Source organism: Scyliorhinus torazame, chromosome 15 (assembly GCF_047496885.1).
Source record: "Scyliorhinus torazame isolate Kashiwa2021f chromosome 15, sScyTor2.1, whole genome shotgun sequence".
In the NCBI taxonomy this organism is placed as follows: domain Eukaryota; kingdom Metazoa; phylum Chordata; class Chondrichthyes; order Carcharhiniformes; family Scyliorhinidae; genus Scyliorhinus; species Scyliorhinus torazame.
Window position 1 is genome coordinate 11348819 of NC_092721.1, and position 27364 is coordinate 11376182.

The window sequence follows — 27364 nt, forward strand, 5'->3', positions numbered from 1 at the left end:
CGTCGGTTTGACGCCAAATCGGGATCCTCCGGCACCCCAAAAATGGATTAAGTGTGTCGCTCGCAGCGCGGAGTATAAGCAGTGTTGGCATATCATTAACGGGCCTGACCCTCTATTCTCCAGGCCTTCGAGATTCACCGCCGCCGATGAGAGTTCCCAACGGTTCACTTGTGGCCTCAGCGGCCGGGAACTCGGCGTGGTGGATACGGACGGCTTCCAGCGCTGCCACAGTCGGCCGGGGGCCGTGCTGCTGGTGGGGGGGGGGCTTCTGCGAGGGCTGGGGGGGGGGGATTGGTGGGGAGTGGCTAGGGGGGGGGGGGGGCGGTATTTGAGAGGTCAGGTTTTACCTCACGGCCGCTGCAGGCCGTCGCCGTGCGCGACCACGGAACCCGGCCACTCTCCAGCTGTTTTTGTCGTGAGAGCCGGGAGTTTTACTCAGCGCGATGGCTAGCCACTCGCTGGTCGCAGGATTGGTGAGGGTTCGGCACAGATTTCTCCGTCGTAAAATGCCACAGTTCCCACTCCAGCTTCGGCACCCTCCAAAACTGTGAATCCAGGCCGTATTTTCTTTTTAATGCCCCTATAACCTTTTTTCCGGGTGTTTGCTAATCAGCCACGTCCTGGAAGTGAATCATCAGCCCCCTGTGCACCCTTGATCAGAACTGTGGCTGGATGGAATGAAGAGTGCTTTTATAATGGTGAATGTTTGTTGTGTTTTCAGGGCACGATTGTGAGTTTTTAATGCATGTTAGCCAGCCATTTGAAACTTCCCTCACCAGGATAAGCTCTTACGCATGTTTATCTATTGATAGCTTCTCCTCACGGGTCCTCGACCCCAACCATCAGTGCAGTGAGGCACGCAGACTCGAGAGGCTCCCTCATCAGCACTGACTCTGCCACCAGTCTACCCGAGCGGAATTCTGACAAGAATAACTCCCTTGATAAGGTATAATTTCACCTCCGAGCTTTAGTGCTGCGGGAGGTATTAACTGTGATCTTGATGCTCCAGTGTAATGCTGCATTTGGTTGTATTTTCACTGTCAGCCTGGAATTTGCAGGAATGGATTGACTCTCGATGTGCTTCCATCGTTTAGAAGTTCCCCCTCACCCTTCGACTCAAATATCTTTCCCCTTTGTCGGGGTGTGAGCTGATGACGGTGCAGGGAGGGCCCTGAATGAGGAAACGGACAGTCTTATCTCTTAACCAGTGAGACTTAAGGATTGAGAAAGTAACAGAGGAATGTCAGAGAATGAAATCGGGTGCAATAGAGTCAAATCAGGAACAGAAAGCGAAATAAAGAGAGAGAAAGAACAATTGGATTAAAAGAGAAAAATAAGTATAAACAGATTTATTTTAAATTTGTAATTTGGCATGTTCAAATAGTCTCCTAATTCACAATTTGAAGGAATGTGACTCCACACTTTTAATTGTTCGCTTCCAGGGCTGGTTGATTGGCAGTCATCGGCAATTAATTAAATCATTGTTAACAAGGCCCTTAAGCGTTTAAGTCCCAGCTCTAACTTTCTGCAGTGTGTTTCTTGGGTAATTAATACCCAGTTTTCCTGAAATTAATGGTGAGTTTGGGGACCGTTTCTGTGATGCTCACGGTGGAGCGGAGCAAATCGTCCACTAAGTTATGGCGATTCCCAAACATCAGGGAATCTCACCCTCAGGCCAAGTTGCAGGAAGATTTAGTAATGGTGAGGGCCTTTATACTCGCCGCAAATCTTTTCAGAGAATTCTAGGCCATCTATGATTGTCTTGTGCAACCCTGTTTGAGAGTCTAAATGTGTCCTTGCCTCCTTTATGCTGACAGAGGGAGAGGCTCATTCGAAGACACTCTGCTTTTGCAATGCTGACTAACAAAGAGGCTGAGGGAACATCAAAATCTACTCGGAGGAACTGTGTTACTGTGGACTTTTCCATTTTAACTATCCCAGTCCTGCCGGAGAAAATCTTGCATGCTGCTTTGTCGCTTGAAGTATTTGTCTTTTGCCTGTGTATCTGAATTTTTAGCTGTATATATGAGTGATCTAAACCATTATTAGCAACTCCAAATATAGTCTGTAGATGAATTTCAGGTCAAAAGCTGGGAATTCTGCAGCGACTAACTCACGTCCTGACCCCCCAAAGCCTGTCCACCATCTACAAGGCACAAGTCAGGAGTGTGATGGAATACTCTCCACTTGCCTGGGTGAGTGCAGCTCCAACCACACTCAGAAGCTCGACGCCATCCAGGTCAAAGCAGCCCCGCTTGATTGGCACCCCATCCACCTCCTTGAACATTCACTCCCTCCACCACTGACGCATGGTAGCAGCTGCGTGTATCATCTACAAGCTGCACTGCAGCAACTCGGCAAGTCTCCTGTGTCAGCATCTTCCAAATCCCGCCCGCCTCTACCACCTAGACGATCAAAGGTAGCAAATGCATGGGAACAGCACCATCTGAAGGCCCCCTCCAATATCCGCACCATCCTGACCTGTGACTCTGACACGTCCTTCACTGACGATAGGTCAAAATCCTGGAACTCCCTCCCTAACAGCACAGTGGGTGTACCTACAGCACATGGACTGCAGCGGTTCAAGAAGGCGGCTCACCCCCCACCTTCTCAAGGGCAATTAGTGATGGGCAACAAATGCTGGTCTACCCAGCGACACCCACATCGATGAAAGAGGAAAAGAGTGAAGGCACCCTGTATTTAATTGCGTTGCGAGCCAATTGTAGGTTCCTAATTTTCAAATTCACCTCTGAAATTTTTATCTTCTAGAGCACCGTTTGGAATTGTTGTTCCATTTCAGTTGGGATGGGATAAAGAAATGGGGCGGGATTCTCCGACCCCCTGCCGGGTCGGAGAATCGCCTGGGGGGGGGCGGCGTAAATCCCGCTCCGACAGCGGCTGCCGAATTCTCCAGCGCCGGTTTTCGGGCGGGGATCACACCCCGCGGGTCGGAGGCCGTTGGCAGCGCGCCCCCCCCCCCCCTCGGCAATTTTCCGGGCCCCGATGGGCCGAGCGGCCACCCGTTTTCGGCCAGTTTCGCAGGCATGAAATGGACATGGTCCATCCCGGCGGGACCTGGCTTGGAGGTTGGTTTGCGGAGTCCTAGGGGGGGGGGGGGGGCGCCCCCGGTGGCCTGGCCCGCGAACGGGGCCCACCGATCTGCTGGCAGGCCTGTGCCGTGGGGGCACTCTTTCCCTCCGTGCCGGCCCCTGTAAGGCTCCGCCATGGCCGGCGCGGAGAAGAAACCCGCTGCACAGGAAACACGGCGGCGATTCTGCGCATGCGCCAACTCGCGGCGGCTCTTCGGCGCCGGTCGGCGCGGCGCCGACCCCTCCGCCGCCGGCCTAGCCCCCTGGAAGTGCGGAGGATTCCGCAAATTCCGGGCGGCCCGACGCTGACGTGGGTAGCGCCGCTCTTGCCGCCGGCACGGGATGCCCCGCTAATTGCGGGAGAATCCCGCCTCCGATCTCTACAGTGCCTGAATTGGTTTGGGATCAAGCCTATTCCTGGAATTCTCACTTGAGTTTCAATTTTGAAATACTCAGAATGAGAAATTAAAAGATGCCCGGCTTCAACTGCTCCATTTGGATTTACCATTTCACAGGGATATGAATCGACTAAACCAGAGTTGCTATTAATAGACGTGCCATGAAAGATTATTTTGTTGTTTGGTGTGACTTGCAGTTTGTGTGCAAGAGATGGTTATGTGGGAATGTAATCATCTCTTAAATACTAGTTTCCCTTACATAATTGATCAAATGTAACTCCCCCTGTCTACATCCTAATAACAGTAATAATGGTATTTTATTCAAGAAACACATGCACAGCAATTGCCATGTGAGGTACACTGAAAAATTCCCATTGAGAAACTAATCACGGTTAAAACATCGCGTCACTTAGGAATAAAAATAGACAAACAAATTCAGTAGGTTACACATCAATAGTGGATGGGATATTAAAAGAAGGAATATTAAAAGAAAATTATTTTACAATTACAAACTGATGTACTATTCCTACATTACAGGTTCTTAAGTATATATACATTTCATCATTTAAGTTCTTCACTGAGGCCCTGTACCATGTGAGGATTAAGGCTGTGTTGTACCTTTCTGTTCCACATCTTATGGGGTTTAATCAATGATAATTGTTGACAATAATTAATAATAATATCAGTAATTAGCTGTCTTGCCACCTGCACTTATTCTCTATGCCAAACCACATTTCAAAATGATTTTGAGATGGGATGATAATTCATTCACTGTACCTGGAACATCTGGAAAGAAATTAAACTTCACGGTCAGAGACTGTTCACATGTTGAGTTTAGCGCTGTTAATGAAGCGGTAAATTTGTGAGGTGCAGGTCATTGGCATCAATCCGAGCTCGGAAGATTTAACCCACAAATTCAGAATACATTTCCAGGTCATATCTGGTCACATACTTGAAAAAGAAATCATTTGCCGGGCTACAGGGGAAGGAAGGAGGGATGGGGCTGCAATGGAGTTTAGTGTGATCCCTGACAGAAAATGAACTTTCAACAAACTTTCAAACTCTTGACTTCCTCCCCAAACTTTACCTCCTCCTTTTAAGTTATCAGACAATTGAATAGTGAGCTGCCTTGTGTACTTGCATGGTTTGGTAGTTCTTGTGAAACTGTGTGCATTTTTTGACCATTGTATGAACTTTATAAAAAAATTAATTCAATAATACTTCACTCCCCAGTGTAGAAGTATTCACTTGTGCTCAGACTAAGTTTCATTCCCTCCTGAAACCAAAAGGTGTGGTCTTTTGTTTGCATTGCTTTGTTCTGAGCTGCTGTTTTCCGATTCGGATATGACGCTCACCACTGTCTCTCTCTCCCAGAACTCTGGCTGCGTCGGAGGATCTGTGATGCGTTGTGACAAGCTAGAACAGACAGAGATACGCAGTCTCCTCATGTGCTTCCTACACGTGCTGAAAAGCATGTCTGATGGTAGGTCTATTACCTTCTTTATTGTAACAACTTTGGAGCAAAGGCGGAACAGCATGAGAAAATTAAACTCCAGAACACGAAAGCAAAATACTGGGGATGCAGAGCGGCACGGTGGCACTGTGGTTAGCACTGTTGCCCACGGCGCCGAGGTCCCAGGTTCAATCCCGGTTCTGGGTCACTGTCCGTGTGGAGTTTGCACATTCTCCCCGTGTCTGCATGGGTTTCGCCCCCACAACCCAAAGATGTGCAGGGTAGGTGGATTGGACATGCTAAATTGCCCCTTAATTGGGAAAAAATGAATTGGCTACTCTAAATTTATGATAACAAAATATACTGCAGTTGCTGGATAGTGGGAGTAAAAACAGAAAAGGCATGCTGGATTTGCCAATGACCTCCATATCCCATAAAAAAATAAAGAAAAGAAATCATAAACTTAATGAAATGGTGACTCTACCATCATACATAAGCTTTAACTCGGATTTGACAATGGTCAACTCAGTGAATGTTCAGCAGACTATGTTTTAAGCGATAATGTGACAACATCCAGTTTATAGAAGTTGCCCAGTGCTTTATTGGTTCAGCTATTAATAACCCAAGCAAGTTTCCAACATAAATTCTCCACGGAGTCAGGTTTCAATGTTGGCTTCTTTTAAATTTTTCTTGTTTCTCATTAAGGTGATTAGAGCTCTGATCAACCAGAGCTTTAAACCTTTCCAACTAATTGCTTTTATTAGCGTGTAAATATAGCAAGTTTTAGAGGGCAGGATTCATACACCCTCTAAGTCACAAGTGAAACTCTCGAATTGCAAATGGCTCATTTGTTTGCTCTGGGAGACTGATATTCCATTGAGACCTTGTGTGGTACTCATCTGTTATGTTCCGTGACTCCTCTTCTCAAACTTAGAAAAATTGCCTTGTTCAATTCTGGGCAGTGCACCTCCGCGACGGGATGCAGTGCAGATTCACCTCAATGAGCCCCGGGCTAAAAGGGTTAAATTATGAGGACAGGTTGCCTCAACTAGGTTTGTATTGCATTGAGTATTGAAGATTATGGGGTTGTGACGTTATCATAAGGATTAATGTGTCTGAATCAACCACTAGAGGGAGCTAGACATAGAGCACAAGTATATAAGACATTGATGCTAAGCCTTGTAGGGGAGAGGTTGAGGAGAAAGCTAGAGAAGAGACTGAAGGAAAGATAGTGCGAGTGAGAGCAGATCATAGTTAATGTAATAGTGTAGAGATTAGTAGTAGACGAGTGTGGATTACATATTTATTATCAACTGTGAATTATTTAGGAGTAAGTGTCGAATCCAAATAAGTAGTGTTAATAAATCAATAGCTTTGTTCAATTTAAAGCTATTTGTGGCCTTTGTGAACACTACGCCAACCATCCTAGAATTAGCAACACAAAAGAGCACCACAGGGGTGGTCTAATTGGGGAATGTTAAAATGATTAAGAGGGCAGGTATGGCGGATAGAGAAAAACTATTTCTTCTGGTGGGGATGTGGGGAAACAAGGAGGTAGAAGGTTAAAGCCAGCTTGTCCAGGGTGAAGGTTTAGGAAGCACTTCTTTACACAAAGGGTCTTGAGCTCAGAGAGCTGTTGAGGCTGGGGTTTAGTTGAAAGTGTCAGCACTGGGATTGATAGATTTGAATTAGGTAAGGGTATTAAGGGTTACGGATCCAAGGCGGTAGATGGAGTTTAGAAGCAGATCAGCCCCAATCCATTTGAATGGAAGAACAGGCTTGAGGGGCTGAATGGCCTCCTATTCTGAGGGCTGTCTGAATTGCTTTCCTCTGAGCAGGTGGGAGGGAATGTTCTGACGTAGAACATAGAACATACAGTGCAGAAGGAGGCCATTCGGCCCATCGAGTCTGCACCAACCCACTTAAACTCTCACTATCTCCGAAACCCAATAACCCCTCCTTTGAAAAATGAATGAAAAAATGAAAATCGCTTATTGTCACAGGTAGGCTTCAAATGAAGTTACTGTGAAAAGCCCCTAGTCCGGCGCCTGTTCGGGGAGGCTGTTACGGGAATTGAACCGTGCTGCTGGCCTGCCTTGCTGCCTTGGTCTGCTTTCAAAGCCAGCGATTTAGCCCTGTGCTAAACAGCCCCTGTTTGGCCACTATTTTGGACACTAAGGGCAATTTATCATGGCCAATCCACCTAACCTGCACGTCTTCGGACTCAGGGAGGAAACCGGAGCACCCGGAGGAAACCCACGCAGACACGGGGAGAATGTGCAGACTCCGCACAGACAGTGACCCAGCGGGGAATCGAACCTGGGACCCTGGCGCTGTGAAGCCACAGTGCTAACCACGTGTGCTACCGTGCCGCCCCTAAACGTTTGGAAGAAATATAGAAACATAAAAATCGGAGCAGAAGGCGGCCATTCGGAACTAGAGCCTGCGCTACCATTTAATATGGCGATAGCTGACCCTCAAACTGCACTCTCCCCATTCCCCTTGATGCCTTTCGAGTCCAGAGATCCATCTGTTCCCTTCTTAAATACATTCCGGCACTTGCCGTCCACAGCCTCCTGTGGTAGAGAATTCCACAGGCTCGCCACCCTCTGACTGACGACATTTCTCCTCCCCTCTGTCCTAAATGTCTTCCCTCATATCCTGAGACTGTGACCCCTTGTTCTCGACTCCCCCAGCCAGCGGAATCAACATCCCCGCATCCTGTCTGTCCAGCCCCATCAGAAAGAATATTAGAGGGTGAGTTGACCCAGACCTTAAATGGTGTTGAGTTAATGATGCCATTGGGAGAAAACGTGGGGATCAGTTAAATATCCGCGTTAAAGAAACGAGTGATGTGAACTTTACCCAGGAGATGGGTTCTTGATCTCATGTTTCCGAGGAGGGTATTAAGAGATGACGGTTAGCCTCCTCCCCCAGATACCATTCCAGGAGAGGGCACTGGCAGCCAAGCACTTCCATTTGATTGGCCCACGGTTATCTTCGATCAAATACTGCAGTGGTTTGTCGATGCCTTCTGCAGTCTGGCTGACCAGGAAACTCTTCCGCTCCTACCGCCTGTCACCAGGCGTATGGGATGGACTTGTGGGCTGATAATCAGCCTGTTTGGCCATGTTATGAACGCACCTGCCGTGGACATCTAGCCCTGAAGCGGGACTTGAACCCGGAGCCTTTGGCCCAAAGGTCGGGACGCGACGCACTGCACCGCAAGCTGACCTAGAATTGACAATAACCTCTGCAAATCTCCGTCCTATCCCTCTCTCTCTCTCTCTCCTCCTTGTGAGTGAGCTTTTATGTACCTCAATATTCAGCAGTGCTGCCAAAACAAATGTCTCAGTGGCTCTGTAAGTCATTTTTTCATTCATTCCCTGGAAGGGAGCCTCACAGCTAGCCCTGCATTTATTGCCCATCCCTAATTGCCCTTTAGAAGGTGGCGGTGAGCCACCTTCTTGAACTGCTGAAATCCATGAGGTGTAGGTACACCCACAGTGCTGTTAGGGAGGGAGTTCCAGGATTTTGACCCAGCGACAGTGAAGGAACGGCGATATATTTCCAAGTCCGGACAGTACACAGCAGGGAATTTTCAGGTGGTCGTGTTCCCATGTTTATACTCATCTTGTCCTTCTAGGTTTTGTGTTGGGAAAGTACTATCCAAGGAGCCTTGGTGAGTTGCTGCAGTGGACCATGTGGATGGAATACACGACTGTCACTCTGTGCGTCGGTGGTGATGGGGATGAATTGTGAAGGTGGTGGATAGGTGCCAATCAGGAGGGGCTGCTTTGTCTTCGATGGTGTATCGTTTCTGGGATAATACTAACAAGAGATTCATTAAAATGTACACATGCAAAGCTGGATTGAAGAGTGCTGCAATAACCGTTCCCAATAAATCTTCAATGCATCTCATAAATCTGCAGAAAATAAATTGATAGCTGCCAGTGATGGAGGAAGAAATGTGGTTCCCCTTCTCAGTGTGTGAACAAAGGAGGGAAGGCGAGGTAAACAGGAACTCATTCTGGTTTCTGGCATCTTCAGCCCGTAGATTTTATTCTGAGTCATAGCCGAATCTTTCCAGCGACGGACTGAGCAGATTTGGCCGTCCAAGATCACCTTGTAGTCTGACACGTCCCGTTGCTTGGGCACTGCCCAGGGAAAGGGGATAGAGACTTGCCTGTGGACACTGCCCTCTGTTGTCAGTTCTTTGATCCTCTGTAGGTGCTGTATTAATGTGAACTGGTTGCGCATCACAAAAGGTAAGTAGCTAACACTGGAGAAACTGGATGTCAAATCCGTGTGATTATTTACAAGAAGAGCACAGTTTTATTTCTGATTATAACTGACAGAAGAAAGTAAATTCCTTGTTTGTTTTGTAGATGCATTGATTACTTACTGGAACAAGGCTTCCACCGCTGAATTGATGGACTTCTTTACAATCTTAGAGTGAGTTAATTTGAGTAGTGATGACTTACTGACATATCTTGGCGTACCCCTAAATTGCTCCTGCGGACAATCAGTGGGCAGTCGATGGTGGAAAGGACCCCTTCTGTGATGTAACCATTCTGAGTTATAAGATTCGCTTTTGAAAGTTATTATTGAACGAGCTTCAGACAGCGCCTTCCAGATCACAACACCCCCCACCGGGTTGGAGAATCGGCGGCGGCTGGCGTGAATCCCGCCGCCGCCGTGTCCCGAATTCTCCGCCACCAGAGATTCGGCGGGGGCGGGAGTTGCGCCTCGCCGGTCGGCGGGAATCGCGCCGGTCGGTGGGCCCACCCCCGGCGATTCTCCGGCCCGCGATGGGCCGAAGTCCCGCCGCTGTCAACCCTCGCCAGCCAACGTGGATTAGACCTCCTTTTGAACGGCGGGTCAAGGTGGCGCGGGCAGGCTCCGGGGTCCTGGAGGAGGGGGCGATCTGGCCCCAGGGGGTGCCCCCACGGTGGCCTGGCCCGCGATCGGGGCCCACCGATCCGCGGACGGGCCTGTGCCGTGGGGGCACTCTTTTTTCTTCCGCCTTCGCCGTGGTCTTCACTATGGCGGAGGCGGAAGAGACCCCCCTCCCCTGCACATGCGCGGGGATGCTATGAGCGGCCGCTGACGATCCCGCGCATGCGTCGCCTGGCGAAGTCCTTTCGGCGCAGAGCGGAAACTGCTCCGGCACGGGCCTAGCCCCTCAAGGTGAGGGCTTGGCCCCTAAAGGTGCGGAGAATTCCGTACCTTTGGGGAGGCCCGCGCTGGACTGACCCGTGCCGTTTTTTGCGCCGGGTAGCGGACATCGCGCCGTTTGCTGAGAATCCCGCCCATGTTTGTCAAAACTTTTTGTTTTGCACTCATCAAGATCTTTCACAAGAATACAAATTCAAGGGAGACAACAAATTCTCACACGCCCCTTCCGTTGTTTGCAGAGTGCAGTCTGCACCCACCCAGCCAGTGCCTGCAAAGCTCAAAGCGCACCCTCCAACATTAGATGTGACTCCGCAATTGGGCAACATTTGCTAAATAATTCTCGGTGTGCGAGGAATTACGTTGACAACCCAATGTAAGATTGTCAGTCGGGCTCACACCATGGTACATTTCCGCGTATTGGAAGCTACATATATTAGGATACAGGACCCACTCTTTGCAGACAGAAAGAAGTGTGCACACATTGTGACTGTTACAGCTGAACAAAATTAGTGACAGCCATTCGCTGGTTCACTCCTCAGGGTATTATCTTAACCAATCAGAGCCAAGCTGTTTACATTGGTGTTGCATTCTCTATAAATCTGAATCAACCAACAGCTAACCAATTAGTACTCTCTTCTAATACAGTATAAATTTGCTGTCTCCCTTGGTTTCTTGCAAAATATCCTGTTGAGTGCAAAATGAAAAGCTTCAACAAAAATGTATCTTTTTCACCAATTCTCCAGTTATGTACTGCCAAACAATTATTATTATTATTGTTTCAGGTGGCAATTGCTGTCTATAGTTTTGTTTAGTTCTGAAAGCATCAACTCGTTGGGCCGAATGGCCTGTTTCTGTGTTGTAAAAACAATGTGGTGAATACTAAACTTTCCTTCCCCACAGAGTCTGCCTACATCAGTTCAGATATATGGGGAAACGATACATAGCAAGGTACTGTTACCGACTCTACACATTGTTCCGAAATGTCAACCAACCTTTCCTAAAGTGTTTAAATTCGGATAAGGAGAGAGAACTTGCATTTCTCCGGTGCCCTTCACAACCTGAGGATGCCCCAAGGTGTTTTACTGTCAGTGACACTGTTTCGAAAGCACCGGAGCTCTTGCTGTGAGGGAAAGGCAGCCGTCAATTTGCTCCTTCAAACAGCAGCGTGGTGATGATCTGACGATTCAAGCATAGGTCGAGTTTCTTTGGCCTTTTAACGTTGACATAAAACACATTTTGCCCCCAAACCGAACCCAGCCACAAAAAGGCACCGCATCCCAGGTCGAAAGAACAAGGAGGGCGAAATCCCAGCAGTTCGAGAAGGCTCTTTAATTTGTACTCATTTCCTTAGACGGACAGGCAGCGTTAACACGTTTTAACCGTTATCACGGATTAAAGAGTACTTTGTTTACTCAGGAACCGACTGGGGTCCACCAATGAAACGCTTTAATAGTTCAGGTTTTTAAAGTGATTTTCAGCGATTTTTTTAATCAGATCAAGGGAGGTGGTGGCCTCGTGGTATTGTCACTTGTCTAGTAATCCAGAGATCCAGGGTACTGCTCTGAGTTCCCGGGTTTGAATCCCACCCGTGGCAGATGGTGAAATTTGAATCAGTAAAAATCTGGAATTAAAAGTCTAATGATGACCATGAAACCATTGTCGATTGTCGTACAAAACCCATCTGGTTCACTAATGTCCTTCAGGGGAGGAAATCTGCCGTCCTTGCCCGGTCTGGCCTACATGTGAACCTGGACCCACACCGCAATGTGCGATGTAGCGACTCTTAGCTGCCCCCCTCTGAAATTGCCGAGCAAGCCACCCAGTTCAAGGGCAGCGAGGGATGGGCAAGAAATGCTGGCCCAGCCAGCAACGCCCACATCCCACGAACGAATCAAAAAAAGTCTCAGGACTGGACAAATGTTTTTATTCTTTTATAAATTTAGAGTACCCAATTCATTTTTTTTCCAATTAAGGGGCAATTTAGCGTGGCCAATCCACCTAACCCGCACATCTTTGGGTTGTGGGGCAGAATCCACGCAAACACGGGGAGAATGTGCAAACTCCACACGGACAGTGACCCAGAGCTGGGATCGAACCTGGGACCTCGGCGCCGTGAGGCAGCAGTGCTAACCACTGCGCCACCGTGCTGCCCTTGGGACTGGACAAACTTAATAAGAATACATTTTATTGGACTCTTTTTGAGGTGGATTGGGAAATGCATCTGTTTACCCCCTTTCAATACACTACGGAGTACAGTTTCATCCAAATAAAAGAACACGTTCTATAAAATAATATGTTGTATAACGCCACAAGATTTGACAGTTGTCAATGTGCAAACACGTTTTAGCAGAAACTTGAAGTGTAACCAAACCAGTGCAATTTCAATCTCAGTTTGTGCTCGAGTTTCCCAATTGTACTGGTACAAATCCGCAGCAAACCCAAACGTGAGGGGGAAATATTTGTCTCCTCGTTGCCTTGTTTTGTACCTATCCGGCAACACGTTAGGCGGCGCGGCAGCACAGTGTTTAGCACTATTGCTTCTCAGCACCAGGGTCCCGGGTTCGATTCCCGGCTTGGGTCACTGTCTGTGAGGAGTCTGCACGTTCTCCCCGTGTCTGCGTGGGTTTCCTCCGGACGCTCCGGTTTCCCCCCACAAGTCCCGAAAGACGTGCTTGTTAGGTAATTTGGACATTCTGAATTCTCCCTCTGTGTAGCCAAACAGGCGCCGGAGTGCGGCGACTCGGGGATTTTCACCGTAACTTCATTGCAGTGTTAATGGAAGCCTACATGTGACACTAATAAATATTATTATTATTATTATATCCCAAGATGCACACTTACTAATTAAAGTGTGACACTGAAGTGTTTTTACAGGACTGCTCTTATTTTTAGATTTGAAGACTAACTGAATTTTTACAAATGCTGGTGTGATTTAAAAATTGTGATGCTTTATTTCTGATGGACTAATGGAAACTTGCACTTTATTAATTTTGTGTGACTATTTTATATTACCTTTTTATTTCATTGGTTATATTTCCTTCATAAACTAACCTGTTCTGGTTTTTGTGGTATTGAGTTCTGGTGGTGGTGTGAAGCAATCGACTCACCATTTATTCCTAACACAAGTTACCCTTTATTTTTCTATTTCGCACCTTTTACGCTGACAACTGCTAAACCCCCCAAAAAAGTAAATTTGTATGGCTCCTTCCCTCTTGCTCGGTAAGATGTGGGTATTTGCTGCTTATTTTTGTGTGTTTCTGTTGTGTTTCGCCTGAAGTCTCTGCTTGCTTTGTAGCCTTTTGTGAATTTGTATACACGGGTCCAGAAATTCGACAAATGCAAAACAGCCTTTTTGTCCTGTTCTAACTGTTGCTGTTGACTCGCTAACACTCCGTAGAAAACATGCTTCCTTGCTTGTGCTTGCTTGCAGTGGCCATTGTAGCTTCCCATTTCTTCATGCGCTTTCGTGATCCGTAAATGCTGTTCTTGTGGTCCTATGGGTTTTAGTTGTTAGACGTGCCTGCTTCCGAAGGCTTTTGGGAAAAGCTGACGGGTGCTTTACAGGGGTGCGTTTTCCTCTTTAAAACTCCTGCCAACGTGGTGCCTGCTCAGTTCTACTGTCTTACTCTGTAACATCGTTGCCAGCGATGGAGTCAGCAGCGATCAGAATCACAAATGCTTATCAAACTGTCAGTAAAACTCCAATGAATTTTGAAACACGTTTTAAGCAAATATAGGCGCTGTTTTAAAAAAATATAATCAGCAGGTAAGACCCTGTCTCTAAACCAGTGTAAATATTTTTTTAAACCTTGGGTAGCGCAGTGGCGCTGTGGTTAGCACTGCTGCCTCACGGCGCCGAGGTCCCAGGTTCGATCCTGGCTCTGGGTCACTGTCCGTGTGGGGTTTGCACATTCTCCCCGTGTCTGCGTGGGTCTCACCCCACACAACCCAAAAAGATGCGCAGGGTAGGTGGATTGGCTAAATTGCTCCTTAATTGGAAAAAAAAGAATTGGGTACTCTAAATTTATATATTTTTAAAAAAGTTTTAAGACCCTCACATTATGCCCAACAGCATTCGTCCCATGCCCGAAGCATGGTCACCCCTGGCATTTGAGCGGATCTTCAGCACCTTGGCTTTGATCAATGTGTTGAGATTCACCGATTTGAAATGCATCAGTTCATTGCAGTCACAACTGGAGAGGCAATTATTTAACCTCACTTCCCCAAACTATGGGCAGGATTCTACCAGCCCCACGCCGGGCCGGAGAATCCCCGCAGCCGCGCCACGCCGCCCTGACGCCGCACACGATGCTCCGCGGAGAGGAGAATCGGCGCCATTGGCGCAGCGCCAGTCGCAGGCTGTTCTACCCGGCCGGACCCGCCGATTCTCCGGCCCGGATGGACCGAGCGGCCGCTCTAAAAAGGCAGAGTCCCGCCGGCGCCGTCCACACCTCGTCGCAGCCGGCGGTATCTCTGCGCGCAGGGTCGGGGGGGGGGCGGCCTGTGGCGGGGCTCTGACCCAGGGAGGTGCCTCCGATGGGGCCTGGTCCGTGATCGGGGCCCACCGATCGGCGGGCCAGCCTGTGTTGCTGGGGGCCTCCTTTCTTACGCGCCGGCCCCTGTAGCCCTGAGCCCTGTTGCGTCAAGGCCGGCACGTTGAAGGAGGCCACTGCGCATGTCCTTGTTGGCGCCGGCACAACTGCACATGCGTGGATCCCACGGTGCACAGTTCGCGCCGGGATCTGCAGCTGGAGCGGCGGGAACCGCTCCAGCGCCGTGCAGGCCCCCTGTAGGGGCCAGAATTTGACTTGGGAGCGGCCGTTCACGCCGTCGTAAAATGCAACGGCGTTTACCACGGCGTGGGCACTCTGCCGCGGGATTGGAGAATCCCGCCCTGTATTTCACCAGGACTGTTGAGTTGAAGGACGGCTCCTGCTATGGCGATTTCCAGAGTTTTTTTTAAAGATGGGTTTTGCTGACATTGTGATGGCATTGTTTCTCCGCACGCACGCGAGAGTATCCGCAGTCACCTTACTTTGGCAGGAGAGACGCGGGGGGGGGCAGGGGGATTCATATCTTTAGACCTGAAGTAGCAAAATTGGGAATGTCATTAAACTAATTAGTTTGACCGCACAATAAAGTAACCGACTGCTTTACTAACACTTGGCTTCCGCAGCGTTGTGCTGACAATTAACCTTTGCTCTGTCCTATTTGCCCATCTTGCAGGAACCAAGAGGGCTTAGGACCCATCAGTATTACACATGAAAAGAAAGCTCAAACGTTGCCTGTTTCTCGCAGTAGAACAGGAATGATGCATGCCAGACTGCAGCAACTCAGCAGCTTGGATAACTCTTACACTTTTAACCACAGTAAGTCTTGTAACCAAGAGGGTGCCTTTATCAGTGAAAATAGGATCACGGATAAAAACCCAAATCCTGCTTTCGATAGACTATACAGACCACCCCAGAGCACAGCCATGGAGATCCACATTCCTCACTGGTTGAAACTATACAGACTGAAGCAAATTGGGAAAAAATTGGTTTGATGTTTTAAGTGGAACCTGATTATTTACAACCTTATTCGGATTCACATCAGAACCTTTGACAGCTTGTAAAATGCCATTTTTTTAACCTGATCAATACAGATTAATGAAGTTTTATTTTTCTCTCAAAGTCAGATATTGTAGTTAAAGCTAATTATCAACATTCTTAGGAAGAGACACAAGTTGATGTGAACCTCTTGTACACATAATCTTACAGCGCAGGAGGACGCCAATCGGCCCATTGCGTCTGTGCTGGCCCGTTGAACGAGCAATCCAATTAGTCGTCTGTCCCCCCCCCCCCGTGTTCTTTCCCCCCACAGCCCTGTAAGCATTGGTAGAGTGGATTGAAAATGTCGAGTGAACCTTCTCTCACCTCAATTCTGGCAATGCTTTCCAGATCATCAGAACCTGTTGCACTTTAGAGAAACCGTTCTCCTCGTCGCCCATCTGGTCCTTTTGCCAATTACCTAAAAACGTGTGTCCTCTGGTTACTGATCCTCCAGCCAGGGGAAACAGTTCCTCCCAATCCACCCGACCAAAATCCTTCACAGGCATAGCTTTATAGTTTGCAGGTTCAATGCTCCAGAATGTGTCTTGCCAATCGCGACCGTGCCTTGAACCTCCGTGCTTGATTTCAAACCACATCTAATGGCTCAACATTCCGACAGTTTTGTGGCATTGTCCATGGAGAAACTTTAACAGGCGGGGATATCACGTGACTGTCAAATACTACCCTGGCTCGCTGGAACCGTCTACCCAAAGCACAAAGTTTCAATTCAAGGATTTTCCTTTGTAACAAATGCAAAATGGAGCCGTGCCAGAGACTTGGTGCCTGATGTTCGATGGACTTTTACCTTCGTACGTTGAGGTTGTCAAATCCTTTTCATTGGAAGTTTCTGTGAGCGCTAGTTAATAATGTCACACATCCTTAAATCTGCTTGGCCAAGGACATAGACTGTTGGCCCTGTCATTCACTGAGGTCCCAGATTTCCTGTTGCTCTCGCAGCGAGCTACAGGGTTGCTATTGTGCAGTAACTGAACATTCATTGACAGAGCTATACTCAGTGGAGTTTAGAAGAATGAGGGAGGCGACCTTATTGAAGCATGTAAGATTCTGGGGGGGGGCTTGACAGGGTTGATGCTGAGAAGATGTTGCCCCGTGTGGGGGAGTCTACTAGGGGCCACAATTTCAGAATAAAAGGTTTCCTGTTTAAGACGGAGATGAGAAGAAACTCCTGATCTCAGAGGCTCATTAGTGTTTGGAATTCTCTTCCCCAGAGAGGGGTAGAAGTCGGCTCATTGAATATGTTCAAGGCTGTGTTAGATTCTTTTTTTTTTCATTCTCCTTTTTCACATTTTCTCCCACATTTACATCCATCAACAATAAACAATAATCAGCAAGATATGTCAGTCCCCATACTAACAACGATCCCATCTACCCACCAAACCTCAACCCGCATGTTTACATAAACAAATGACAAAAAGGAATCAGGGATTACCCGTAGTCACCCTTAATCTTACACAGCTCTCCTCTTCTCTCTCTCTCTCTCTCTCCCCCCCCCCCCCCCCCTCCCCCTCCCTGCAGGTCCCCAGCTCCTCCTGTCCACTGCCTCTTGTAAAACTCCTCCTCCCAACCTCGGTTCCTTCCCCCCAACTTTCCACCCCGGCTAGACCACTCGGACCCTGTTCTGCCAGGCTCCGATAGCCGCAGCCCCTCCCCCCACCTCACTCCCGTTCACTGGCCGGCTTAAACCGGCCAGCGTGGAGGCCCCCGCCCAGGTCCCTTTCCCACTTGCCCGGCCCTAGGAAAGCCCAAAGATCCCCTTTTAGCACACAAACCCCGCATATCCACCTACACCCCAAAGAACTCTCATTTCGAGTGAAAGTCCCATCCCTTCCCTTGTCCAAATATATACCACATTGGCTCCTTTAATCTCTGCACCCGCGCGCAGTGATACAAAAAAGAAGAAAATACAGTCATGAGGTTACATCGGCACATGAGCATTCCTCAATTTGTCAGTTCTGCCACAGTCCTTCTGCTTTCGCAAACTCCTCCGCTGCTTCCGCTGTTCCAAAATAAAAGTCCCTGAGCTTGTAAGTCACCCTCAGCTTCGCTGGATATACAATGCCGCACCGCACCTTGCTAATGTACAGTGCCCTCTTCACCCGGTTGAAGGCAGCCCGCCTCCTTGCCAGCTCCACCGTAAAGTCCTGGTATACACGTATACCAGCTCCAGCCCACTGCACCACCCGCTTCTGCTTGGCCCAGCTCAGGACCTTCTCCTTCACCCTGTACCTACGGAAGCACAGAGTCACTGCCCTTGGCGGCTCACTCGCCTTTGGTACAGGCCTCCACGACCGATGAGCCCGATCCAGTTCATATCGGGAGGGATCCTCCCCCTCCCCCAATAATTTTGCCAGCATCCCGCCGTCACCGGAAGAGGCTGTGTTAGATTCTTGATCAACAAGAGAGTCGAGGGTAGTGGGCGCTGACAGAAATGTGGAGTTGAGACCACAGTGAGATCAGCCATCATCTAATTGAATGGTGCAGCGGGATTGATGGACTGTATGGCCTAGCCTCTAGTTCTTACGATCTTATGATAGGCTGCAAAAGGAAGTAGACGTACTGAAGATGCTTACCAAAATTTCTGATTTGTGAAAGAAGAATTTAGAATAATCTTCTTGACAATGAGTTAGCATTGTGGTGCAATGGTAACGTGTCTGATTCCAGATCAGAAGGTTGTGTGTTCAAATCACGTCTGGCTCATGGAGGTTTTCTGCAGTTGCTTCCAGGATTTTGGGTGGCACAGTGGTTAGCATTGCTGCCTCACAGCTCCCAAGGTCCCGGGTTCAATCCCGGCCTCGGGTGACTGCGTGGAGTTTGCACTTTCTCCCCGTGTCTGCGTGGGTTTCCTCCGGGTGCTCCGGTTTCCTCCTGAAGTCCAAAGATGTGCAGGTTAGATGGATTGGCCATGCTAAATTGCCCCTTAGTGTCTAAAAGGTCAGGTGGGGGTCACTGGGCCGGCGCAGACTCGAAAGGCCAAATGGCTTCCTTCTGCACTGTAAATTCAATGAGGGGCGATGTGCATGAAATTAAAACTTGGCGACTGATTTTACAAATGATGGTGAAAGGGAAAAGGTGTGAATTGTTGGAAGGCAGAATGCTTTGTCATATGCTGCCGAGAATACTCAAGGCAGAGACTGTTGCATCAGAAAGAAAGAGGGAGCATGTAATACAGGCATGGGGGCTGCATTGGAGAGAGATGGGGCAGTGGGATTATTTTCTGCTCCCGCTCAGAAACCTTCACCATGAGTACAACACCCTTGTTCTGTGCTATTTTTGAACAAAGGATCTTTTGCGAAGGGTTGGCACTGGTGTATAAGACTGTTTCCATTCCACACTTGTGTCTTTAAGTTAGAGTTGAAATCTTGGTCTGGGTACATGTTACTGTGAGGGATCGCCACCTGATATCACAGCATGATCAATTACTTTACGGTAAAATTATATTCCTCATTGATTATTTTGTTTTCTCAAACGCTAGTTAGTGGTTTCCCCGAAATGTATGTAATGTGGTTAGTATTAGTTGATAAAATGGTTACAAAGCTGCAAATGCACCATTATTTCAGTTCTGTGAAAGGTTGATGCACTAAAATGAAAATGCCATTCCATTAATCAAGTTCCACTAATTTAACATGACGAGGGCTCATCACGTTAAACACTGGTGACCCTTATGATATTTCATTCAATATACGCAAACTTCGGGGGGGTGGGGGGGGGGGTGGAAATTGTCCTTGTCACTGCTGTTATTTTAAAAGTCAGAAGGAATGTGAGTCCATGCAAAATCTGTGTGCTGGTGACAAGAAATTAGTAATGAAATAACCTTATCTCTGTTTCCAGTGTAAGAAAGATTTCCAGTGTGCTTGGAATTTCTGTAGACAATGGTAAGACACAGCAAGGTTATGCGTTTGGTTTGTCGTGCCTACGATTCTGGTCGCTATCGGACCAGAGGTTCCCAAACGTCTTTTTTTTTGCGTTGTTCCTTTCGGAGAGTCGTGTCCCACATGGGGGTTTATAGCTTGGAGCTCAGTGTTTCAGCAGCTTAGGTCTCCTGTAGCTGATTAAATTCCGCTCCTTTTTGCGTCTTGGCCAGCATAGTAGCACAGTGGTTACACAGTTGCTTCACACTCCAGGGTCCCAGGTTCGATTCCGGCTTGGGTCACTGTCCGTGTGGAGTCTGCACGTTCTCCCCGTGTCTGCGCGGGTTTCCTCCGGATGCTTCGGTTTCCTCCCACAGTCCAAAGATGTTCAGGTTAGGTGGATTGGCCACGCTAAATTGCCCTCAGTGTCCAAAAAGGTTGGGTGGGGTTACTGGGTTACGGGGATAGGTTGGAAGTGTGGGCTTAAATGGGGTGCTCTTTCCAAGGGCTGGTGCAGACTCAATGGGCTGAATGGCCTCCTTCTGCACTGTAAATTCTGTGAATCTAGCCATACCGTTGGAACCCGTTCGCTGGATCATTCCTCGGGTCTGCTCCACTTTGCTGGGATTGCAACAGTTAGCACCCAACGCACCCGGTAAAACCTGAACGTCAGGATTTCTGCTAAATCCCTGGCTGGCTGACCCCCAGGAAATTCCCGTGGGACCGCCTAATGGCTCGACTGGCAAGCTGCTCTCCCCTCTCCGATGAAAAGAGAAAATGCTGCGAAGAGAGTCTGGCAGGAATGGTGGAGAGCGAAACAGAGTTAGATCTTCAGGCCGATGACTTTCCATCAGAACTGGGAGTACTTGGGGACATATAATGGGTTTGAACCAAGACAGGGAGAGGGCCAGAAAGGAACAGAAGGGAAGGTCTGTGAAAGGATGGATAACAGGAGAGATTCAATGGGATTAAATAGGAGGATTGTCCAAGGCAAGAGGATGATGGAACAGTGATGAAAGAAAGAGTGGACCTAGTGAAGATGTAAATGGAAAAGCAGAATCATCGTCAGCTACCGCCCAAAAATAAACAAAAAGAGAAAAGAAAATGTGAGTGGTTATGTTGTGAAGCAGTTGAATTCGTTGAGACCAGAAGAGGCGACTTGAGTGAAACCTTTATGATCCTGCGGGGTCTTGAGTGGGTGGATGTGGAGAGAATATTTCTTCTTGTGGAAGATTCTAGAACTAGGGTGGTCACTGATTAAAAATAAGGGGCGGGATTCTCCGACCCCATGACAGAGTAGTTAGGGTGGGACTGGGGCAGGGAATTAAAATGACCAGACACTGAAAGCTCTGCTTTCTCCTCTCCTGTGAGGGATGCAAGCCCAAGGGTGGGCATATCCCTGCAGTTGGAGGTGGATTGGGTCTGTGGGCAGTCCATCTGGGTGGTTGAGGTGAGGAGCAGTGAATCACAGGGTTCATTTGCAGAAGGCCACATGAAGTCATGAAGGATAAGGCTTGCGTTTACACAGAGCTTCTCATGTCTTCAGAACATTCCAAAACTGTTTTACAATCAATGACAGATTTCTGTCGTGTCGTCACTGCCTGAAAGCCATTATTAATTACAAGGCATCAGCATCAGGAGACCTGAACTAGGCAGAATAGACAGAAAGATACATTCTGTCTCGACAAGTTTCTATAGGAGGGCTATTCATTCTCTGTAAATATCCCTGGGATCTGAGGTCCCAATTGCAACCCAGGGCTCATGAGCAGTGATGCAGAGGTACAGGCCAGAAGGCAGGTAACTTCCTAGTTGGCTCTTTGTGTGTGTGCCTCTCAGCTAAGTATTCAATACGTCTCTGAGCCAAACTGCTTGCCAGGAGTTGGAATGCTTATCGGAGATTGGGAATTTGCCCAGGAGAGTTGAGGAGAGGGTCACGAATGGGGAAAAAAATAGAGACTGCAGTAATTACTGTTGCAGCTAGTTTACGCTTTGCGCCTCGTTTGGGAACCTCTGATATTAATTATTTCATGTAAACATCAACTGGTATCTTATTATAATATACATGTTTACAAAGAGTGGCTTGGTTGTACAGAGATTGAACCTTGCTGAAAAGAGAGACATTTTTTCATTTTGCTTTCGTCAGGACATATACAAGAATGCCAAATTTCAAACAATCACAGCACTTTATACGACGGGTTGGTTCGTTAGCAAATCGACTCTGATTGGTGTGATGTTGCCATGAAAAAGGAAGGGGGAAATTTTAGGCTCCCAGGATAATTCAAAAAAAGCACAAGGCTTGAACATGTTCCTTTTGTTTGCAGGGAACAAGTTCCTGCGTATGAATGCATGTCGCTTCTGGCAAGTGTAAGTTTTCTCCTGTGGCATAAATTGTTGTGATTGTTTCAAATTTGGCTTTACTGTGTTTGTCCTGATTCGTGCAAGGTGCAAAGCTTCAGCAACATGTCTCTCTTATTTGTAATATTATACATGTTCGGATGCTAAAGGAGTGTTTGAAGAGTCTATCCCCTTCAAGGGACTGTTTAAATTTCAGGTTAACTGCTTTTATTTGTGCAATAAGTTAATTGTACAAGTGTGGGATGGCAGGAGTTGTGAGGTTACTTTTACACTGAAAGAGATCAAATGAGAAATAACAATGATTATGTTCTAGTTTTTAACCTCCACTTATTTACTCCTGAAGACTGTGAATCATGCTGATACTGTGCACTTAATGGATTTTTGTTGGGTTTGTGCAGGAAAGGTTATGGAACTAAGGCAAAAGGGTGGAGTTTAAAAAAAAAAAAATTTAGAGTACCCAATTAATTTTTTCCAATTAAGGGTCAATTTAGCGTGGCCAATCCACCTACCCTGCACATCTTTGGGTTGTGGGGGCGAAACCCACGCAAACACGGGGAGAATGTGCAAACTCCACACGGACAGTGACCCAGAGCCGGGATCGAACCTGGGACCTCGGCGCTGTGAGGGCTAACCCACTGCGCCACCGTGCTGCCCTGCAAATGGGTGGAGTTAAGGTACAGATCAGCCATGATCGAACTGGATGGCAGAACAGGCTTGAGGGGCTGAATGGCCAAATCAAAGAATCAATTCAGTGCAGAAGGAGGCCAATCAGCCCATCGAGTCTGCGCGGGCCCTTGGAAAGTGCACCCTACTTCGGCCCATGCCCCCCCACCCTCTCCCCGTAACCCAGTAACCCCACCTAACCTTTTGGACACTATGAGCAATTGATCATGGCCAATCCACCTAACCTGCACATCTTTGGACTGTGGGAGGAAACCGGAGCACCCGGAGGAAACCCACGCACGCACGGGGATAAAGTGCAAACTCCACGCAAACAGTGACCCAAGACTGAGATTGAACCGTAAATCTCACGGTAGCACAAGTGGATAGCACTGTGGCTTCACAGCGCCAAGGTCCCAGGTTCGATTCCCCGCTAGGTCACTGTCTGTGCGGAGTCTGCACGTTCTCCCCTTGCCTGTGTGGGTTTCCTCCGGGTGCTCCGGTTTCCTTCCACAGTCCAAAGACGGCAGGTTAGGTAGAATGGCCATGATAAATTGCCCTCAGTGTCCAAAAAGGTTAGGAGCGGTTACAGGGATAGGGTGGGAGTGAGGGCTTAAGTGGGTCGGTGCAGACTCGATGGGCCGAATGGCCTCCTTCTGCACTGTATGTTCTAACCTGGGTCCCTGGTGCCGTGAGGCAGCAGTGCTAACCACCGTCTTTACCCTGTCATGAGCAAATGTTTATCTCCGTTAGTTGGGGTTTGGACATTAGAGGCCATGTATCAAACCTCATTGTTACAGACCAAACTGTTGTGGCTGCCAAGAAGACAAACGTTGATATTATTCTTACAAGTGATGGTTCTACAACGAGTTCCATCATTTCCTCAAGACTTAATTAATCCTGTTCCTTTTCACCAATTTCTTCTTACTTCTCAATTTCACTTAGAAATGTGGACACTGATTCCAAAATCTCAAGGCACCAATAAAATTCTGCCGCAGGTAGTAAATTTCTTGTCTCGGAAATGGGTGCGACCCGGAGCTGTCAGTGTCAAATCAACAATCCGTAAACATTCGACTTCGGAAAAGAGTACAATAGAGCTGCCACCCCCTTCGTGATGAGAACAGGTGTAGCCTATGCTCTTAGCCATTGGAAATGATGATTTGCAAATATTTGGAGGTTCTTTAATTTTTTGGGACCATCCCATAGATACATACATAGATCCATAGAAGATAGGAGCAGGAGGAGGCCTTTTGGCTCTTCCAGCCTGTTCCACCATTCATCACAATCATGGCTGATCATCCAACTCAATAGCCTAAGTGGTTCGCGCCAGTTTTCCCACCGCGTGGGGACTTAGTCCCCGGAACAGAGAATCCCACCCGTTATGTTTTAGCATCAACAACTTCCTGTGGTAATGAATTCCACAGGCTCACCACTCTTTGGATGAAGAACTGTGTCCTTATCTCTGTCCGAAATGGTTTACCCAGAATCCTCAGACTGTGACCCCTAGTCCTGGACACATCCATCATTGGTAACATCTTCCCTGCATCTACCCTGTCTAGTTCTGTTAGAATTTTATAAGTCTCGATGAGATCCCCCCTCATTCTTTTGAACCCCAGCGAGAACAATCCCAACCGAGTCAATCTCTCCTCATATGACAGTCCCACTATCCCTGGAACCAGTCTGGTATACCTTCGCTGCACTCCCTCGAGAGCAAGAACATCCTTCCTCAGAGAAGGAGACCAAAACTGCACACAATACTCCAGGTGAATGTTGAATGTTTGAAGGCAACTGTAAATTTGCATAACCTGAGATCAGTGCTTATAAATTTGTAACCGCTTTCATTCATTCAGCTTGTTAAACAGAGTAAATCACCCCATCCTCATCATCCAGAGAGGAAAATAATTTTAGGGAGAGAATTCCTGAAAGCTATCTTCATTTGAACAAAACTTTTATTCTTTGAATTATACCTCACACCCACTCTTAATCCTACGCCACACTTAGCTAGCTGTATCCAGTCTTTGTAGGAAAGTGTGGCTATCATAAGAATAGAAATCTCATTAAAATCTATTTCTGCCACTTGAGAGTGAAAAAGAATGAAATTGAATATTGAGGGAACTGTGTTTGAGGGAACACTGTTAGCTGGTGTATGTAGAAGCACAAAATGTCTTAGTTCTCCATCAAAGGTCTGTTTTCTAACACTAATGTAACATATCACCCAAGAAAGGAGATAAGGGCTTTAGAAAAGGTACAGATGGGGTTGACAGGAATGATGCCAGAAGCAGGAGTGTGTACTTACCAGGGATAACTGACAGACTCTTTTCTCTAGAAAAGTGGAGGCTGGGTGATAAACTGCGAGAGATGCTTAAAATTATGAAAAGTGTTCATAGGATGATTGTGGGGATGAGGTATCTTCTTGTGGGCATGAGCAAAGTGCTGGACCGTTACACAAGATCGTTACGAATAAATCCGATCAGCAATTTTGGGGGAGCTTCCTTAGCCAGAGAGCAGTTTAAATTTGGACCTGCCAAGCAAAGTGTGGTTGATGCGAATATGACAGGCATATTTAAGACAAAGTTTGATAAGTAGAATTAGATTTATTATCACGTGTACCGAGATACGGGGAAAAATATTGTTCGGTGTACAGTCCAGACAGGTTGTTCCATACATGAAAAAACATAGAACATACAATAAATACACAATGTAAATACATAGACATCGGGTGAAGCATATGAAGTGTAACACTACACAATAGAGATGATACGTGGAGAGATCAGTTCAGTCCATAAGAGGGTAATTCAGGAGTCTGGCAACAGCGGGAAGAAGCCGTTTTTGAACCTGTTAGTGCATGTTCTCTGATTTTTGCCTGATGGAAGAGCCACATATGTCTGCCTCCTCCTCACCAGCACGCTCTCTCTATATGTGCTCTCAACCCTTCGGTAAACAATGTGCTTCATCTGTGTATCTTCTGACAACACAATTAATGCACCGTTAACACAAGCCGACTCTCTGCAAGAACGGTTTCGCTGATCCCACACCCCTGCTCTTTCCCGGTAACCCTGCAAGTCTTTTCCCTTCACCTGTTTACCCTGTTTCCCTTTGAAAGCCACAAGTGGATCTGCCTCCACCATGCTGACAAGCAGCGCATTCCAGACCCTAGCCACATACTGCGTAGAAATGTTTTACTTTACGTCACCTCTGGCCCATTTGCCTTTCACCGTAAGTCTGTTTCTGAATCATGCCAAAGTGGGAAACAACTTCCCACCATCGACTCTCTCAACCCCTCATTGTTTTTTGAACACCTCGGTCAGACCTCCTTTCAAACATCTCTCCCTGAAGGTAAGCAAACCCCAACTTTGCCAATACATCCACGCAACTGAAGTGCCTCAACCCAAAAACCATTCGCCTGAACCTTCTCGGCACCCTCTGTGAAGCCTCCACATCCTTCCTGAATCAGGGTGCCCAGAATCGGACACAATGGCCTGCCTGAGACTGAGTCAGTGCTTTTAGAAAGGTTCACCATGACCTCCCATCTGATTACAGTCCATGTCTCTATTTATAAAGCCCACCATTCTGGATATCTTTTTAACAACGAAGAACAAAGAAATGTACAGCACAGGAACAGGCCCTTCGGCCCTCCAAGCCCATGCCGACCATGCTGCCCGACTAAACTACAATCTTCTACACTTCCTGGGTTCATATCCCTCTATTCCCATCCTATTCATGTATTTGTCAAGATGCCCCTTAAATGTCACTATCGTCCCTGCTTCCACCACCTCCTCCGGCAGCGAGTTCCAGGCACCCACTACCCTCTGCGTAAAAAACTTGCCTCGTACATCTACTCTAAATCTTGCCCCTCTCACCTTAAACATATGCCCCCTAGTAATTGACCCCTCTACCCCGGGGAAAAGCCTCTGACTATCCACTCTGTCTGTGCCCCTCATAATTTTGTAGACCTCTATCAGGTCGCCCCTCAACCTCCTTCGTTCCAGTGAGAACAAACCGAGTTTATTCAACCGCTCCTCATAGCTAATGCCCTCCATACCAGGCAACATTCTGGTAAATCTCTTCTGCACCCTCTCTAAAGCCTCCACATCCTTCTGGTAGTGTGGCGACCAGAATTGAACACGATACTCCAAGTGTGGCCTGACTAAGGTTCGATACAGCTGCAACATGACTTGCCAATTCTTATACTCAATGCCCCGGCCAATGAAGGTAAGCATGCCGTATGCCTTCTTGACTACCTTCTCCACCTGTGTTGCCCCTTTCAGTGACCTGTGGACCTGTACTCCTAGATCTCTTTGACTTTCAATACTCTTGAGGGTTCTACCATTCACTGTATATTCCCTACCTGCATTAGACCTTCCAAAATGCATTACCTCACATTTGTCTGGATTAAACTCCATCTGCCATCTCTCCGCCCAAGTCTCCAAACAATCTAAATCCTGCTGTATCCTCTGACAGTCCTCACCGCTATCCGCAATTCCACCAACCTTTGTGTCGTCTGCAAACTTACTAATCAGACCAGTTACATTTTCCTCCAAATCATTTATATATACTACAAAGAGCAAAGGTCCCAGCACTGATCCCTGTGGAACACCACTGGTCACAGCCCTCCAATTAGAAAAGCATCCTTCCATTGCTACTCTCTGCCTTCTATGACCTAGCCAGTTCTGTATCCACCTTGCCAGCTCACCCCTGATCCCGTGTGACTTCACCTTTTGTACCAGTCCACCATGAGGGACCTTGTCAAAGGCCTTACTGAAGTCCATAT

The 27364-nt window shown here is 47.6% G+C and overlaps 1 protein-coding gene across 15 annotated transcripts in view; it reads left to right on the top strand.

The window, feature by feature from the left end:
* Window positions 1–27364, top strand: part of LOC140391521 (dedicator of cytokinesis protein 9-like) — a 407496-nt gene that overhangs the window by 293877 nt on the left and 86255 nt on the right. For 6 of the 15 annotated variants that reach the window (XM_072476084.1, XM_072476085.1, XM_072476079.1 and 3 more), the window contains 6 exons: window positions 813–946; window positions 4862–4970; window positions 8587–8622; window positions 9329–9395; window positions 11019–11066; window positions 15345–15487. In XM_072476084.1, coding sequence (XP_072332185.1) covers window positions 813–946; window positions 4862–4970; window positions 8587–8622; window positions 9329–9395; window positions 11019–11066; window positions 15345–15487 — 537 coding nt within the window. Of the gene's footprint in view, window positions 1–812; window positions 947–4861; window positions 4971–8586; window positions 8623–9328; window positions 9396–11018; window positions 11067–15344; window positions 15488–19558; window positions 19603–27364 lie in introns of all 15 variants that reach the window. The other 9 variants (XM_072476094.1, XM_072476083.1, XM_072476088.1 and 6 more) reach the window with 5 other exon arrangements.